Source organism: Montipora foliosa, chromosome 6, assembly GCF_036669935.1.
Source record: "Montipora foliosa isolate CH-2021 chromosome 6, ASM3666993v2, whole genome shotgun sequence".
NCBI lineage: Eukaryota > Metazoa > Cnidaria > Anthozoa > Scleractinia > Acroporidae > Montipora > Montipora foliosa.
In genome coordinates this window covers 7,116,480-7,134,478 of record NC_090874.1, presented here as the reverse complement: position 1 = coordinate 7,134,478, position 17,999 = coordinate 7,116,480, and the positions used below count along the sequence as shown (strand labels likewise).

Sequence of the window (17,999 nt, the reverse complement as noted above, 5' to 3'; positions counted from 1 at the left end):
TTTAATGTATTCCATGTATTCCAAGAAACAAATAAGGGCGCGTTCAATTGACCCTATACGTGGAGTGATGATTACAACGGTATGTTTGGCGCGTTTCAAAGCAGCAAGGATAATAAAAATATGTTTAAAATAGCATTTCAGCAGATTGTTTGACAATTTCAATACGAATCTCCGTAAAAACGAAGGATTTTAAACTTAGATTCCATGTATTCCTATTCCGGAATACGGTCAATCGAACGCACCCTAAGTTTTGACTAATTGTACCGCAACTCTGCGAACGTGACCGTCAACACTCGTGAATTCTACGTGAGGCCAAAAACTAAAACCAAGGGGAAATTAGCTGAAATTGAAAGTGTTACGGTAAATCTTAATTCATCGTCATGGCTGAAATAGCGGATCATTTTGAGAGAAAAGCAAGGTTTGTGAACCAAAGTGAAGCAAAACTAATCCGAGAAAAACTTGGAACGACTGGTGATCAACGTTCTGTCACTGGTGGAAAAAAGCGAGATAAGCGATTTCAGAGCCCTCTAATCAAAAGCGGAAGTGTCTACGAAGGAGTAAAAGTTGGCAAACCAGATGAATTCGACTTCCTGATCAGACTTAACTTGCTTACGGACAAGGCTTCATTTCATCCTTGTGACAAAGGAGAAGGCTACCGTGAAGCTCGACCTGGATGAGTACGATTGGAGAGAATTCAAAGATGAGGAAGGCTTCTTCAACCCAAATCTTCTCTGCCGCCATTTTAAGAAGCTCGTCAACGAATCTTCAAGCGATGCCGAAGTACCCGACGGACTCCGAATCCAGCGTGTCCGTCGAGAATATTTCGATGGTTCCTGGGGACTGTGTTTTCAGACCTGCTAGGAAACAGCAGTGGCCAAGAAAATCCATCTGGTGTGATGTACTCGGAAACGCACGGCCCGGCTACCACACTTTACATAGACTTGGGAAGGTGGGGAGAGTTACAGAGGTTTGAAAATAGGGGTTGACTTGACGCTAAGTTTGGAGTACCCTTCATCAAAGCTTCCGGTTCAGCTGGCCAAGCTTCCACCGGAAGTAGACATGATTCTCCAGAAAAGTGGATTTCACGTGGTTCCCGCTGGTTTTGACGTCTGGCGAATCTCATTTTCCATGGTCGAACAAGAAGTTTTGTACACCTCTCCTGAAGGTTTCAAAGCATGCTACCGAGTTCTGAAAAATCGTCCAGAGATGACGTCTCGGAGAGCCTAGGACTGAACCCGTGCTTAGTTCCATCGTATATGTTCAAGGACTGTCCTTGTGTCCCACTTGTTTACAACACCGGGACATCTCTGGAGACGGATCTTTGGTCCCAAACGATAATTCAAATCTTAGATCTCGTTTTACAAGGCATGAAGCGAGGAGGAATTCAAAGTTTCTTCATACCGAGGTACAATCTACTTTCTGCGAGGGATCGCGACCATAAGCTGCGCCAGTTTGTGGTGGAAGAGATGCTGAATCAGATGAAGGGTTTGAAAATGGCGCACACTCTAGAGGAAGCTAGAGAAACAAAACGACAGATCAGGGTCTTAGAAAATGGTGGACTTGTGGGAATACATGATCTCAAGCGCTCTTAGCGGAAAAGATCCGACTGCCCTGTGGAATAAGATGTTTCTTAACATTGGCAACGTTCCGGGCTCGCGCAAGTTTGGCTGGTTCTGGAACCAATTCTCTGACCTCAATACGACAGAGCTCGATGAAGACGCATACAAGAGATTGAAGGAGATATGGAACATTGTGGAGGAAGCGTTTCAAGCAGTTACTGGCCACGTTGCAAGGGGAGCTAAACATGTTGGTCCAGAAGTTCTACATCAGAACTTGCGAGAAGAAAATGAAATACGAGCTTGAACACAGAGGCGTGTCGGAGTGTCAAGTCGAGCAGGTTCCCATTCGTCTAATTGTCTCTGAGATTTTAGAAGATATTGCAGAATGTTACATCGAAGAAGAGAATTCATCTTGGGCAAATCTTCACAAAGCACTTCCTCCAGAGTTCACCCCAACGTGCTTCTTTTCCGACGTTGCGGATGTGACAGAGAGGGAAGGAAGTGTCAATGGCCTTTCACTCCTCAAGCAACGCCTCAAAGACTATCTCTTGTGAGGTCCCAGAGAATTACCTCATGACCCTAACTGTTGGTTATGTTCGACACATAGCTTTGCATGCTAAAGACATATTAAGACGGAAACTTGATTACATAACCATACCAGAGTTAGATTTGGATTGAACCGGGGGGACTATTAGCTGTCTAGTTTCCAGGCCATCATCAAGTGTGTGAAGTTCGTGTGTGCAACAGTCCCATTACTTCCTTGGAACGATTCTGGCGGATTTTGTCTTCCAGACTTTTACTGTTTGGTTTCAATTTAGCCGAGAACATCTATAAATAATTTTATAATATATGTGGCATACTCTCGAAATTAACCTTTCGCAAAAAACTAGAGAGTAAAATTGTCAGTTTAAGTCTTACAGGGACAAGAAGAGTAAGAATATATCAATGTAATTCAAACTTCATTTTCTTTGTATTCTTGATCGTTTGAGGAAAATTAACTATGGAGTCGATAAGATGCGTAGGGTAGCCTCGCCCTTCAAGACGGGCTTTGAATCGAGATAGTGCCTCCTCAAATGTCGTTTTTGAAGAGTTTTTTCGGCAAAACCTACTACTCTGTCCGTTGTTAAAACCCTTCTTGACACCTGGCGGGTGACAAGAGGTAAAATGCTTCCATTAGTGTATTGGAAGGTTTCAGTCGGCGCGGCTGGTGATATGTTTTGATATGGAGAATAGATTATTTATGGAATCGTTCTCCTTTGTATACTGTTGTCGGTCTAGGAAAGCGATCTCCTTTTATGAAATTTAAGCGGTTAACTTTATGGTTAGATTGAAGTTGTTAGCTTGTACAATGAGCAGGTTGATTTCCTGTTTATCTACGTCCCATAGTGAGAAAACGCCATCGATGAAACGTTTCCATATTGTTGGTTTAACTTTGTTTCGATTTCTGGGTGGTAGACAAAACACTTTCCCTCAGTCCATACACTACCCCAATGGACTACTCTAAAGATACTATTTCGAACTTCGTCTCGGTCCATAAACACGCAAAAAAAGAACGGGGCCAATATCCAGCCATCTTGACAGAACAAGCTTGGTCAATAAAGGATTTATTATACGACTTAAAACACCAAAAAATGATCTTTGATCTTGCGGGACCAAGCGAGAAATCCCGAGCTTGCAAGATAGCTCCATCTCCAATCACAGCACGCGATTTGGTTCATCTTGCGCGATCACGGAGCTAGTCATATAATAAAAGTGTATAATCATTTCAGTTCTGTCAATAGTACTCATTCGAAATACTGTTAGTACTTTTTAGAGGTAGTCTATTTGGGAAGTCCATAGGGGTAGTGCATGGACTGTGGGTCAGTGTTTTGTCCACAGAAATTAAAACAAAAATGCTAAGCTAAGAGTATAGCATGGCTAAGTTAAACCAACAACATGGAAACGTTTCATCGATGGAGTTTTCTCACTATGGGACGTAGATAAACAGGAAAATCAACCTGTTCATTCCACAAGCTAACAACTTCAACGTAATGATAAAGTTAACTGCTTAAATTTCAGAAATGAGATCACTTTCCTAGAACGACACCATTATACAAAGGAGAACGATTCCATAAAGAATCTATTCACCATATCAAAACATATCACCAGCCGCGCCGACTGAAACCTTCCAATACACTGATTGAGGCATTTTACCTCTTGTCACGCGCCCGGTGACAAGAATGGTCTTATCAACGGAGAGGCTAGTAGGTTTCGCCGAACAAACTCTTCAAAACAACATTTGAGGAGGCACCATCTCGATTCAAAGGCCGTCTTAAAGGGCGAGGCTACCCTACGCCCTGGTGGGGCGTCTCTCCTCCTCTCTCTTTTATCCTCTTTCTTCCCGTTTTCTCTTCGCCCCATCCTCGACTAAGGAGTATGTTCACAGCTAGGCTATTCGGGGAGAGCGGTTTCAACACAGGCTTATTTCAAGGACCTAAATTCAATCGATTTTAGAACTTGTTACAGAAACGTTTGTGTTGATTAGGCCAGCCTGTCTGATGTCAATATTCTCAAAAGCCGATTAACTTAATCCAGGATTAGCGTAAACTTTTGTTTCACGTTTTCAACTTTTTGGTGAAAGTTTCTTTTGCTTATTTTTGTTTTTCATGATTGATTTCTTCTCATGTAAAGTTCTGCCTAAAATCTGCGTTGAACAGCATTTGGGAGTAGAGAAATAAACTGCTTGGTTAATTTTTAATCTTAGATTAGCGTTAATCGGCTTTTGAGCAACTGGGCCCAGGTCTATAGCTAGTGCGGGTCTTGTTTCTGACAAACGAGCATGATTAGGCATATGATCCGTTTTTGCGCGACTTTATTTCTTTTACCTGTCTAGAGGTCAATCGTTTGCAATTATAAACCTCTTTTTCTTAGCTTCTCATGGTCCTTCATGGTCGCTTGGTATCTTACATTTTTCAACGGCTTAAAAACAATACTGTTTTAATGTATTCCATGTATTCCAAGAAACAAAGGAAGTTTTGACTAATTATACCGCCACTCTGCGAACGTGGCAAATTCGTGAATTCTAGTTTTCAAAGGCGGAAGTGCTTAGTTAGCTTTATGCGCCGATCAAATCGAAACTTCAACATAACCCCCTCCCCTTCCCCCCGGGCAAACTCCGGGCATTTGACTATCTTCTGTGCCCGGGGAGTGGGGAAGATTGAACCGGAAGTGTCAGGTTTCAAATCATTTTTGGGGTCTTATGCATTGTATGCATACAGGCCCCTAAGTCAGAGGCAGATCTTGATTGTCAGTCAGCTTGTCACTTTGAGGACGAGATCACACGTGACAGATCTCCGAGAGCATAAATAGTCTGGAATGTAGACTGGAACTAGTAAGAATGTAGACTAGTAATTGTACACTAAATGAAATATCCCACAAAAATTCCTTATGCAATTTATTTATTTAATCACTTTCACCACAACAGAGAAACAGGCTGTGGTGGGGGTTGCACAACAGAGCGAGGCTCCAAATTAAGTGCGCCCTTTTTACCCTCCCAACCATGATATACCACAGAAGACAGACCACAACACCGGGAACTACATGCCCTACTCTTTGCGACAAGTGTGCGGGTTCTTTTACGTCCCACAGGATTATGAACATTGAAGGGTTGTGAGACGGGACCTCCGGCTTATCGTCCTTATCGGAGAAGACTAGAGAATCTAACCATTTGCAGATGTAATTACAAAGGCAGCACTTTCTCGTCAGTTATTTAAAGACCCTGAGTGTTGGTCCGGCCGGTCGGAGTTGAACTCACGACCTCCCGCGTGACAGCCCCGTGCTCAACCTGACTGAGCCACCGGCGCTCAACGTCATCTGCCAACACTACACATCAATACTATTTACTTTATATAGTCTACCGTCAATATCTACTCGACAACCTCGACTTTTCCTTTGTTTCGCGATCACTGAAGCGATACTCTACAAAGTCGAGCTCGTTTGAACGCACCACTCGACTTGTAGAGCATTATACTGCATGCGAGTATGCGCAGTCGAAGTCGACTTAACCCACAATTCTCTGTTTCGTCATACTTGTAGAGTGGTTGTATAGTCCGTGTATAGTACGTTTGAACACCTTATACCAAACAACGCTATACAATGTCGATCATACAAAGTCGAGTGTTGTATAGTGCGTTTGAACAGGCTTTACTCCTCATCACCATTCGTTATTTTACGTCACTAGTCGTTAATAGTCTTGCAGTTTGCAACTTCGGTCCCAGGGTCCTCTCCTACTCGGCCCGGCCGAGTAGGAGAGGACCCTGGGAACGAGGTTGTGCAGTTTTAATGCCAACCTCGTTCCCAGGGTCCTCTCTCTTCCTTCCTCGAGGAAGGTGCGTCTCGTCCCAGTCCTTAGTCGCCCCAATTTGCGCGCGAACTTTTCAAAAACAAAATGGCGGCTGTGTCGAGTGTCTGTCTCCCCGAGATCAAGAGAGACCTTCTTTTCGCGGTAAAAGAATGTTCAGAGAGAGGTTTGCTCCATAGTACCAAGTGGTAAGATAAGCTTGAGTAACCGTTGACGTTTTGTTTTAACTGATGGGTGAAGTGAAATTATTAATCAATAACCTAAAATGGTTCGATTGCCAAGGTCTGTTGTCTGGGATGGGATTCTCAAAGAAATGCGAGCACTCCTGTGCAGGAGTTGTCAACCTATAACCTTTTGATTACTAGTTCGGATGCTCTACTGCTTTACTCGCTTAGGGAAGTAAATTTCGAATTTTGGTCTCACTTAGGGTGTTCTGGGCAAAACAATCATATGTAGCCGTGAAGGTCTCCTTTAGGGTTGCACGCGAAGAAATATAAAAGTATATATTGACATTTAACATTTTTTCACATAGGTGAAAGAATTGGATGATAATGTCTTTGCCATCATTAAAAGTCACTATTTTTTATTTCTCTGTGTTTTAATGTGGTCCCTTTTAGGGGTCAAAAAAACCTGGACCATGCCCAGATTGGTCTCCTTTAGGGGTTTAATTGAAATTTAAGCAAATGATTATTGTCACTTTATAGACACCTGAAAAATTCAGGCAGCTTCAACGGAATTCAAATCCATGACCGCTGCGAAGCTGATGCAATGCTCTGGTCCAACTGAACTTTGAAGCCACAGTTAAGAGCAGGTCCAATTTTTTTCAGTACGCATTATCCATTCTCCTCAGGCTTTGTCGCCCGGAGAGGACAAAACGCGGAGCCCTACTCCATGGAGTACCCTATGGACTACCCAAATGGAGTACCCTAAAAATACTATTCCGAATGAGTACTGTTGATCCATGTCTAAGCGGCATCTCAAATAGTGCTTACTTAAGCCTCAACACCCATTTTAATCACCATTGTTCAACAGTATTTAAGTCTAAGCACCCATTTTAAAAAGGTTAGCTTTCGATTATTGTTGTGATGGCCGATTACTTCATGTAAGCTAACCTTTTTAAAATGGGTGCTTAGACTTAAATACTGTTGAACAATGCTGTTTAAAATGGGTGTTGAGGCTTAAGTAAGCACTATTTGAGATGCTGCTTACACATGGATCAACAGTACTCATTCGAAATAGTATTTTTAGGGTACTCAATTTGGGTAGTCCATAGGGTACTCCACGGAGTAGGGCTCCGCGTTTTGTCTTCTCCCTTTGCCGCCTACTTGGGCTTTATAGACTAAACATAGAACTTGTGAAATTGTTAACCCCACAGCCCAGTAAATAAAAGGAAGAGATATCTTCTTTGTTTGAGACTCTGGGGTACTTGGATACTCTCTTTGTTTCATTTTCTGCTTCTTAGCAACTGCTACAAAAGCACTCATCACAGGTGAAAACAACTGCTCGTAAACTCCAAGATTCAGCTATAACCTACATGCAACTTCAATATTCCACACAAGCCTGCACTTTTGAGTTGACCTCTTTAAGCATTTTTGGTGTTAAATTTAGGTGTCATTTGAACCAAATTATCACACAGAAATTCAATCCTTGGCATTTTTTTCCTTGCAGGTCTTCAGAGCTGGCCTTTTCTATTCCATCCTTTACTTCATCTGTTTACCTTCCCAAAACTGATTATTCTGATGAACAGTTTGTAAAAGATTTTGATAAATATACACTGGGTAAAACTTTCTTTGATCTTAAGGAGTTTGACAGAGCAGCATTCTTTTTGGAAGGATGCACAAGCCAAAAGGCATACTTTCTTTATATGTATTCACGTTATTTGGTGAGTAATTATTTGAATAGCTTTGCAAGTGTTCTTTCTTAGATAGTCCTAGAAACCAGGGTTGAGTTGCTTGAATCATGGTGAATGCTGACCATTAGTTAACTACATGTAAAACCTAAAATCTCTTGCTTCTCTTGGACCTACAGTTAATTTAAGGTGGCTCAAACCAGTTTCAACACTTGAAAGAAATGTTCTTATTAGAAGGATTGACACTACAACACTAATTATCACTAAACAGCAATGTTGTGGTACTTTATCAAACACCAATTATTGTTGAAAAAGATTCGGTCATTTTTGTGACGTAAAAAGCTACTGTGGCAACAGGAAAGCCCTGCAAACAGATCCCTCTTTTGGGACATCTTTTTGAACTCAGAGCAGCACCCATCAAGACAGCTAGAAAGTATTTTTGCAAGACTGGTATGAACCACATATGAGTTTAATCTAGAGCTGTATCAAGACTTAGGTGATTTCTACCTATTTTAAATCTCTGACAAACGGTTCTGTGACCTGTGGGCACGCCTTGAAACAGTTGTACAAAGCTATATGTAGCTCTAATAGATGATCATACTTAAAAACATATCTTTTTTAGATATAATAATTACCCAGTTTAAAGTTATGGCAGACTTTACTTCTTCAAAGGAAAATGTTACATGGCACATACCGAAAAACCGCTGGCTGCATTAAACTGAGAAAACTGCAACAATATAAATCATGTCTTATTATTGTTCTGAGAGTTCTTTGGCAGAGGCTGAATTCAGATTTTTCTGAGATTTTCATAATTTGCCCAGGCAAGCCCAACCAGAATAAGTCTTACAGTGGAACCCAAGTTTAACGATCTTTGGTGCAACATTATTCCTGGTAGAGCGGTTTTCAAATGACTGTCGTAAAACCAAAACCAAAGTAATTACTTTGGCCAATGAAAAAGCACGGAGACAATTTTCCAGTAAACCAATCAAATCTCCAAGTAATTACACATAGCCGACACAAAGCGCGGGAAAATGTGCACGCGCAAGCCACGATTGGTTTTAATTTGGTTTCACTTCTGATTGGTTGAAAAAATGGCAGGAGAACTTTCAACCAATCACTGAGTGAAGTAAATGCAAAACGAAAGCAATTCGCTAATAGACCAATTTCGATATATTAAAATTCAGTCCCAAACAAAAGGCATCAACTCGAGGCTCTGGGGAATAAATATAAGGATTTGTATGAGTCTATTCTCCAGAGCCTCAAGATGATGTCTTTTGTTTAGGACTGAATTTTAATATATCGAAATTGGTCTATTACTTTCGACACTGAATTGAAAACCGCTCTTTAAAGATCAACATTCGTTTGCCCAGCAAAAGTTATAGCAAAATGTATGGGGCAGAACCCTGGTATAATTATATTCCTGGTCTAACAATGGAAATGTCGTTGACCGAGCGCAAAATATTTCGGGTTATAACGATAAAATCAATATCACAGACCACAGGAAATGCTCATAGTCTAACAAAACAAACTTTTACTACATTAACAATAATTATCATCAATGTTTCTGTCAACAGTCATGAGTGGTCTTTGTACGCTCCAGTAGCCAATGTTAATTGACATATCTTAAGCCACTTTATCCGCCACATCCTCCTTGTCCTTTTTAGTTGGTTAATTGAATATCTTTGAATATCTTTATCCCAGTATAGTCATGATATTTTTAGAAATTTTCCCACAATATTGTTATATCGGGAATTCGTGTATAGTGATATCCCGGTTTAACGATATAATTTTAATGCTGCCTTGGCATATCGTTAAAACCGGGGTTCCACTGTACAACTGGACAATGCTGATTTTTAATGAAGCCTCAATGTAAACTGGTATCATGTGTATGGAGGTGGAAATGAAATTGTGCCATTCTTGGTTGCTATGACCTAATTGATCATCTTCTTGTACTTATTTTGTCATGATTTGCTGAAATTAAATTAAATTTTATATCAAAGGCAGGTGAAAAACACAAGAATGATGACATGACAGACATTTTAGGTATGCCACAACCCTGAAGTTTAATATTTTTTCCCTCCTCTTGGTATTGACCCTATGGATATTTTTTATGCATCTTTTGCAAATTGTTTTTTAAGGTCCACAAGAAACTGTAGTAAACAAGGCCCTGACATTTTTAAGAGCAGAATTGTGCAAAAAAAGAAAGGATCTTGATGGTTTTGGTCTCTTCTTGTAAGAATTATTGACTTTTTGCCATACTTAATATTAATTTTGCTTTCATTGTAACAATGAACTTTCAAGTGTTCGAATTTGTGAATGGCCCTGGAATTCCATAATTAAATTATTGAACTTCACTATAAAACATTGCAATAAAATATTAAACATGGTTAAAAAAACGGTAAAGAAGTTTAAAATGCGACGTTTTGACTTAACTTGAGTCATTATCAAGCAATGAAAATAAAAATGAACTCGAATATATAATGAAACAAAGCATGAAGTTATGCTGTTTACCCTAGAGATGCAATCCAGTAAAAGCCTAGCTCAAATGGAGTCCTCTTGAGTATTGAGTGAAGGCTTAATTTCCTTTAAATTAGTTAACGAAGAACATTTCATACAGAAGGCAATCAAACTTAGTTTGGCATTTCTTAAGAATAGAGAATCGACTGCTTAAACTAGATTGCATCTCTGGGGTAAACAGCATAACTTCATGCTTTATTTTCTTTATATATTCAAGTTCATTTTTAATTTCATTGCTTGATAATGACTTAAACTGCCCCTAACCGCAAAATACTTTTTTCGCTAAAATGAATCTTTGCACCTGTTCGAAATGCGTTTCAGCCATATTTTCCTTTTTCTAACAAATCCTGCCTTTTTATAGGCTTCAAAACTTGCAAAAAACCAAGCATCTTTTGTTCACGACCGAGTCAGAAGGGGAGTGGGTCTATTCCTGATTTGAGTTTGCAATCAATACTTTGCATGCATGTTTACAAAGAGTTGATACAATGTAAATCAGTTTGTGACGTCAAATCAGGAATAGACCCACTCCCCTTCTGACTCAGCCGTGAACAAAAGATGCTTGGTTTTGAAGCCTATAAAAAGGCAGGATTTGCTAGAAAAAGGAAAATAAGGCCGCAATGCATTTCGAACAGGTGCAAAGATTCATTTTAGCGAAAAAAGAAAATGGGGGTTAGGGGCAATTTAAGTTAAGTCGAAACGTCACATTTTAAACTTTACCGTTAATTTTTTTACCATGTTTAATATTTTAATGCAATGTTTTATACTGGGGTAGTAAAGTCAAATACAAAATTTCTTTTAAATTATTGAAATAATTATATTCTTGTTATTCTGTCAAATCATTTAAATTGGCACTCTATCTTCTACAATTTACTAGGAAAAATTGTACTCAAAAGCTTGAAAGTAGAGCGAGTCATACATCTTTCTTTTACTCCAGCCTCTCACAAATTACAAAGGCTTTTTAAGAGTAGGGCAAACAAAATTAATGGTTTCTGTTGTCACGTAATTGCTTACATGTACCATATATTGTTACGGGAAATCTAGGGCATGTGAATTTTATTACCCACAGAAATACCCAGTAAGTTTTTTGCCCTTAAACCATAACAACTTTGACTACAGTATACAGCACCTTTTCTCTTTCTTTGTTTCTTCTGTTCATCTGTTTAGTAGTTATCCTGGGAGTGTGCGCTCTCTTCTTGTTTTCCATCTAATTTAATATATGACTATGGCTCCAAGATAGAGCTCAAAGGCTGCAAATCTTTCAAATTATACTGAACTCTGGTTCTATTCATTTGACAACTGTGTTTACCTTGCTCAGCCATGTCCTATTAGTTTTTTGTTCTTGACAAAATGAGGTGAGACAAGTTCCAGATCACAGGTGGCATCTTACTTCAAATTCCATTTTTGTCATGGTCAGGTATGGCATAGTTTTGAAGAAACTTGACTTAAGAGAGGATGCATTGGAAGTGATGCAGGAATCTGTCAATAAAGAACCTCTTCATTGGGGCTCCTGGCTAGAGCTGTCATCCCTTTGTAGCGATAAAGAAACTGTGAGTCATATTATCTACTGATTTGTAGCTGCAACTTTTTTAGGACTCCACCACATTGAACCTAAATTACAAACTCCTGACCAGTCCGACTGTATGTGCTGCAGTTGCAAAAATCAATGATGTAACTGACATCGGGCAGTGGACTAAGTATCCTAACCATTCTCAGGAGCTATTACAAAATCGTAGATATGCTGCCCGCTACATAAAGGTTATGTTAGGATATCTATACTTAAATTTCGGCAACAAGCGGGCAATAATAAGACTCTTGACTTGTCCGAAATTGACAGTCATCTGTGGTTAACCATTTTCACTGTATCCCCAGCAGTACTGAAGGAGGAATACCCCCTTTTTAACAACGGACCCCAATTTCTTCAATTGCAAGGCTCAGGGTATGAAATCTATTGTCTATGGCCAACATGGCCACCACGCAAATAAGGCCCTTTGGGCTAAGTGAGACCTGTCTGGGAGCATTGTATCCCACAAATACACGACATGTATTCCCCAAAGACGAATGGATTATGCACCATCCTTGAAATTTAATAAGACCCCACTATTCCTTCGAGATGTAAAAAATCCAGCGAAATAACCACAACTTAAAATGAAGCAATCTCTATGATGACTAACCCCAAAGACGAGAGAATGTGGGCACTGTACTTGTATAATTTATATCTCACATAACAGTCTGAAGACCAATGCCCTAGTAGCTAATGAGCCAGGGGGGGAGGCCAACTGAGGAAGCAGTAGTAGTAGCTGCTCAAATCCTATAACTGGGGCCAGTATGTTGGGAGGCATCAAAACCACACATAGACAAAAGCTGCCTAGTTTCTGAGGTTAAAGCTTTTGTAAGTGGTGTCCCATATTGATAGGCAAAGAGGGATCAGTTGCTGTAGGTAAAATTTGTGAGAACCTACAGCTGTAGATGCATTTGTCCCCTTAAAGCCTACATCAACCCCATACCTTAAGTTAATACACAGTTTGAAGACAAAAATACGGTTTTTTTGGGCTAGTACTTAAACAAGGAAAGCCAGAATGATGGAATGCCGGAACGGCGGAATACTTAAACACGGAACGCCGGAATACTTAAACACGGAACGCCGGAATACTTAAACACGGAACGCCAGAATACTTAAACACGGAACGCTGGAATACTTAAACATGGAATGCCGGAATACTTAAACATGGAACGCCAGAATACTTAAACATGGACATCATCGCCTTATGATGACTAGCAGTATGCAGTTGAAACGGCGCGATCTACATCACAAGTGACCACATCGTGAAACAAACGAGAATACTTTATTATTATTGTACTTCACCACGATGAATAGCAGCAACCTTTTTTACGACAGTGAAAGGGTTCATATTTCACCATTGTTTGGTACTTTAATTTTTTGCCCCCAAACACTTGTGGGGGGGGGGGGGAAACCATGTGTTCCAATTGAATTATCAGAATTTTCACAACTGTTCGGTGTTTAAGTATTCCGGCATTCCATGTTTAAGTATTCCGGTGTTCCATGTTTAAGTATTCCAGCGTTCCGTGTTTAAGTATTCTGGCGTTCCGTGTTTAAGTATTCCGCCGTTCCGGCATTCCCTGTTTAAGTACTAGCCGTTTTTTTGGTCGAATTCATCTTGGAGTTTCCATACATTTACCATGTATAGGAGTGGGCAGGGGGGGGGACATGTAACTACTGCTTGTGTTAGGACCTGGATTTTGAGCTGATATGGCGACCGTCCGCTTTATCTCTCCCCCACTCCCTGGGTTGCTGCCACTTGGGACAGTCAAGAGTGGCATGAGATCCCTGGTATTTACTACAGACAATTGCCTAAAATTGCTGGGTACTCTGGAGCATGTGCTGTTGAAATGTTTCGGTGGGGCAAAACAAAAGTTTTCAACCCTGCAGGACTCAATATGGCTGCCGTATGATTAAGGCCCATAGACTTACTATTTTCCCCTCTTTTGTGGTTGCTATGGCAACAAAGTATTCAAATCTCTAAAGTCTAGGACCCTCTTTCAGGAGTAGTGTCTCCTGGAGAGGGGTGGGTCATGTGACCCACTGAATATAGGGACCTGAAGAACTCCTGGTTATGGTGGTTGCAGCCCTGGTGGGTGTAGGGCCCCCAAGATATTGTTACTGCAGCCCTGGGGGTTCTGGGATCTCTGTAAGGGTATTGTGACTGCAGCCCTGTGGAGGTTCCCTTAGAGAGGATGATGCCTCTCACTTAGAGTAGAAACTGCCTAATGCTGTGACCTGTCAAGGGGAGTTCTTGGGTTTCTTAAGTCTCAAAGTGAGCAAAATAATAACACTACATGGAGTGCCGTCATGACTGCGGCAACCATGCTTACCGACCTAGTTCCTCTCTTCTTGTTATCCTATCCCACAATAAAACGGAAGAAAATGGTCAAATAATTTAGCCATTTTCCTCTTACGAGTGACTGTTCTCGATTTTACTCTGTCTAGTGCCAGACACTTTTACCCATCAGTGGGAGTTGGTTTAGGGGTGGAAAGTTAACAACATCTATGTGTAATCCCTGCTTTCTTTCTTTCCTTTTTTCAGCTCCACTCTCTTTCTCTCCCCTCCCACTGGATGGCACAGTTCTTTCAAGCTCATGTGGCCATTGATCTGCAGATGAATGACGAAGGACTAGAAAGATATGCAAACCTTAGTCAAGCAGGGTTTTCGGAAAACAAATACATCCTACTTCAGACCGCCTTAGCACATTATCATGCACGAGGTATGTATAAGCATTACATTTTAAATAAAGTGCACCTTTCATGTAAATTATTATCAAAGTTTTGAAAAATATGTGAAATCACACCAATGAAAGAAACAAACTTTAAATAAAGCAAGGACTATACTCCAAATTCTCTGATTTTCAATTCCTTTCCAACTCAAGCCTTACATGTATATGTCCAAAACATGGTAGTATTACCAAACTGTTCTCTTAGAGACATGCCTTGTTTAATACTTTCAGATGTAAGTCTTTTGTAACATTTCAAGATTTTCTTACAGATATTCGAGGAGCAAACAACGTCAATGGTTGCCTCTTACATGTATCTGAATAACGAACTGAAATGTCTTTAAAGATCTTTGCATGACGTTCTAGCAAAGCAAGGGTTTTTACATAAAGGGTGAAGTGATCCTTGCAATGAACTGGACAATTTAAGCAGTTGTCTCTTATGTAGACACCTGAAAAATTCAAGTGGCTTCAACAGGATTCAAACCCATGTCCACTGCTATATGGCAGAGCCAATGCTGTACCATCTGAGCTATGAAGCCACTCAGTTTGGAGCAGGTCAATTATTTTGTTGGCAGAAATCTTGAGCCCCCGAAAGTTCCTGTCAGTGGCTAACTCAAAAGCATCTGCTACTTTTGTCACTTCTCTGCCAATTTGAATCACACCTATTTGTATTCCTCTAATGTATTATCACTTCAATTTGTCTAAACCCTGTAATTAATAGAAAGTGTAGAACATGTGAAAATACAGATGGGAGTGAATTGAGAACTTTTTGATGTGGGTCGCTTTAGTTGTCATCTTGTATCATGTGATTTATAGTATCCCATTATCCTAAATTCTATCCAACAAATGTGGCTGGCTGACCTTATATCTCATATTCAGTACAAAATGTTCACAAGTCTCAGGTCACAGGTCTCGTTCACTGGTCTCTGTTTTACCAGAATGAATACAGAAAAAAACTTAAACATTCATTAAAGTTAACCTTAGGCCTAATTAGACCTAAACAAGAGTTTTTAGACCTAGTGCTGGTAATAGGGAGCTTACGAAACCACGACGCCGATGGCAACGACGACGCTACAAAACAATAGGTTTAGTGAGCAAAAACAATGGCTTTGCACGTGCGTTTTACATTTTGGTACATTTCTTTCTTTGGTACATCTCCCAAATGACGACGTGAAATGACCAAATTCAAGGTTCTGTGGAGGACGTAAGTGCATGACGATGAATTTTCAGTTCTCTCTTTACGCTTCCAACCCACTCATACCAGTTTAATTCCTCGACATTTACTACACATTTTTACCGCGAAATGACGTGAAATAGTTTCGTAGTGATATGAATAACGCAAACTCGTATTTTTAAATTAATTCCTCGTAGCCGTCGTCGTCCTCGTTTCGTAAGCTCCCTATTACAGATGCAGATTAGTGGTAACGTGGTAAGCAAGTTGTTTGGTGATGGGTAAAAGGACAACAGTACTGAAAAATCAGAGTCCTGTGCAGTTAAGGAGTTATGTACCCTGTGGGAAGTATGCAAAAATGCAGCTGAAAAAGCAAAGTCCTACCGCTGTAGGTAGGATTCAAGCCGTACATGTAGGTTTAAATCCTGCCTTGGACTCTAACATTTCTGCACTTCTATGCCTGCAGATTTTGTAGCAGCTTGTGACTTATTCCAAGAAGTACAAAAGAAGGATCCATATTCACTAGAACATATGGATACGTATTCTAACATTCTTTACGTCAAGGTGAGATGTGCGTTATAACCACAGTGCTTTAAATAAGAGCAGGGTTGTCACTAAGGGCATGAGGCCAGAGATTTTCCAGCCTGCAAAATTTGTGTTTGGCTTGATACACAAACCACAAACTAAAGACTTAACAGTAGAGGTAATGACTTGACTTAAACACAAGACAAGCTGCTACAACATCAATTCGTAGCCTCTTTATGAGAGCTGATACACCAAACACACTGTCCTGCTTAATTGGTTAAAGGGGCCCACCAGAAGAGGAAGCCAGCTATATAACAACAAATTTGTTCTCCTCTATTGTGAATTTTTTCTTTAGCCTTTTCAGAAGATGTGAAGGACTGCTGTCCAAAATTGTATAATTTGGATGAATAGCAGTGATCTCATGTACATAGAGATCACTGGATTAAGCAATTTCTTCATATATCAATCACAAGTTGGTGCTCTCTGGTTTCAATCTCATTCCAGTGGTATGCCATGAAATTGAAAGCTTTCCCACAAGGTTTGGTCAATATGAATCACTGAACAGCAGAAATAAGAATTTAAACCTCTGTTTACAAAAATATGTCCATTGTAAATATTAAGGACTGCCTACTAATTCAAAGGTATTTTTGCCCTGGTTTATGATTTTGTGGGAAATGTAGATCTTAACAAGTGTTATGGAAGTCCAAAAAGAAAATTGGGGGTAACCACACATTTTTCAAACATAATTGATGAATAATATTTGTGAAAAGCTTTATAATACAAAGCAATGTGTGGCGTTCTTTCTCAAATTGAAGCTTAATTATCTCTGAAAAATGCATGGTTACCCCCAATTTTCTTTTTGAATACAAAGAGTACTTAGTAAGATCTACTTTCTCAGCCGAGGATAGTTTTAAACTGTGCAAAAATATCACTGTATTGGTAAGCATCACCGATAGGAAACCCGAGTATCTCGAGATGCGCAGAACATATGCGCAATAACAATAGTAGGCAGCATCCTTAAATGTATGCTTCATTTAATGATAGGACTAGTGAAGGCCAACCAGGAAATTGAAGTTTATACAGGTTCCTTTCCTTTTTATATCCATATCAGGAAATGAAGCCAGAGTTGAGTTATTTAGCTCATCATACAAACAGCATTGATAAATACAGAGAGGAAACATGCTGTGTGATAGGTGAGTCATGTCTATTCATGAAACGTTCCCTTGCTGTAATGCTAGAGTTTGCCAAAAAATGCAAGAGATTGGAGTAGCAGAATCGTATAATTTTAGGCCAGCTTTGTTTCTCCAAAGTGCACCAATTTGGGGCTTAATGTTGTTTGTGCTCTTTTATTGTTGTTTTTGGCTGTTTTTCACCTAGTTTTTGTAGGAGGCAAATTACTAAGTCAGACTGAACAGAAGCAAGATTGCTGCTAAAATTCTAGCTAGGTTGTGTAAAAGGGGCTTGAATTAAATACCCACTATTATTTTTGCCTAACAGGGAAGAATAAATCTGCACAAGTGTCAAGAGAAATCTGCAACGGGAATTATTTCCCCTTTTTATGAAAGTGAATCAAAAGCAGATTGAGATTCCAAAACATCTGCTGGCAGGCTACTAAATTTCAGGAGAGATTTTTGGCCAGCCAAATAAAGAAAAGTGTGATGAAGTAACTTTAATTGTTTATTTGTCGTTTAAGTCATCCGTTTATTCACTGTAAGTGCTGATAAAAAGTCCTTTCTTTGCTAAACCACTTAA

The 17,999-nt window shown here is 39.9% G+C and overlaps 1 protein-coding gene and 1 pseudogene across 2 annotated transcripts in view; both read left to right on the top strand.

Moving 5' to 3' along the window:
- The first annotated feature begins 380 nt into the window (after positions 1–380).
- Positions 381–2,237, top strand: LOC138008613 (cyclic GMP-AMP synthase-like receptor; annotated as a pseudogene).
- A 3,723-nt stretch (positions 2,238–5,960) lies between these two features.
- LOC138006534 (cell division cycle protein 23 homolog) overlaps positions 5,961–17,999 on the top strand; it is a 19,887-nt gene continuing 7,848 nt past the window's right edge. The window contains exons 1-8 of one of the 2 annotated variants that reach the window (XM_068852922.1): positions 5,961–6,086; positions 7,567–7,780; positions 9,748–9,790; positions 9,886–9,979; positions 11,679–11,811; positions 14,368–14,545; positions 16,189–16,286; positions 17,359–17,440. In XM_068852922.1, the coding sequence (XP_068709023.1) occupies positions 5,986–6,086; positions 7,567–7,780; positions 9,748–9,790; positions 9,886–9,979; positions 11,679–11,811; positions 14,368–14,545; positions 16,189–16,286; positions 17,359–17,440 (943 nt within the window). In that variant the 5' untranslated portion in view covers positions 5,961–5,985. Of the gene's footprint in view, positions 6,087–6,630; positions 6,710–7,566; positions 7,781–9,747; positions 9,791–9,885; positions 9,980–11,678; positions 11,812–14,367; positions 14,546–16,188; positions 16,287–17,358; positions 17,441–17,999 lie in introns of those variants that run through there. The other variant, XM_068852923.1, reaches the window with a different exon arrangement.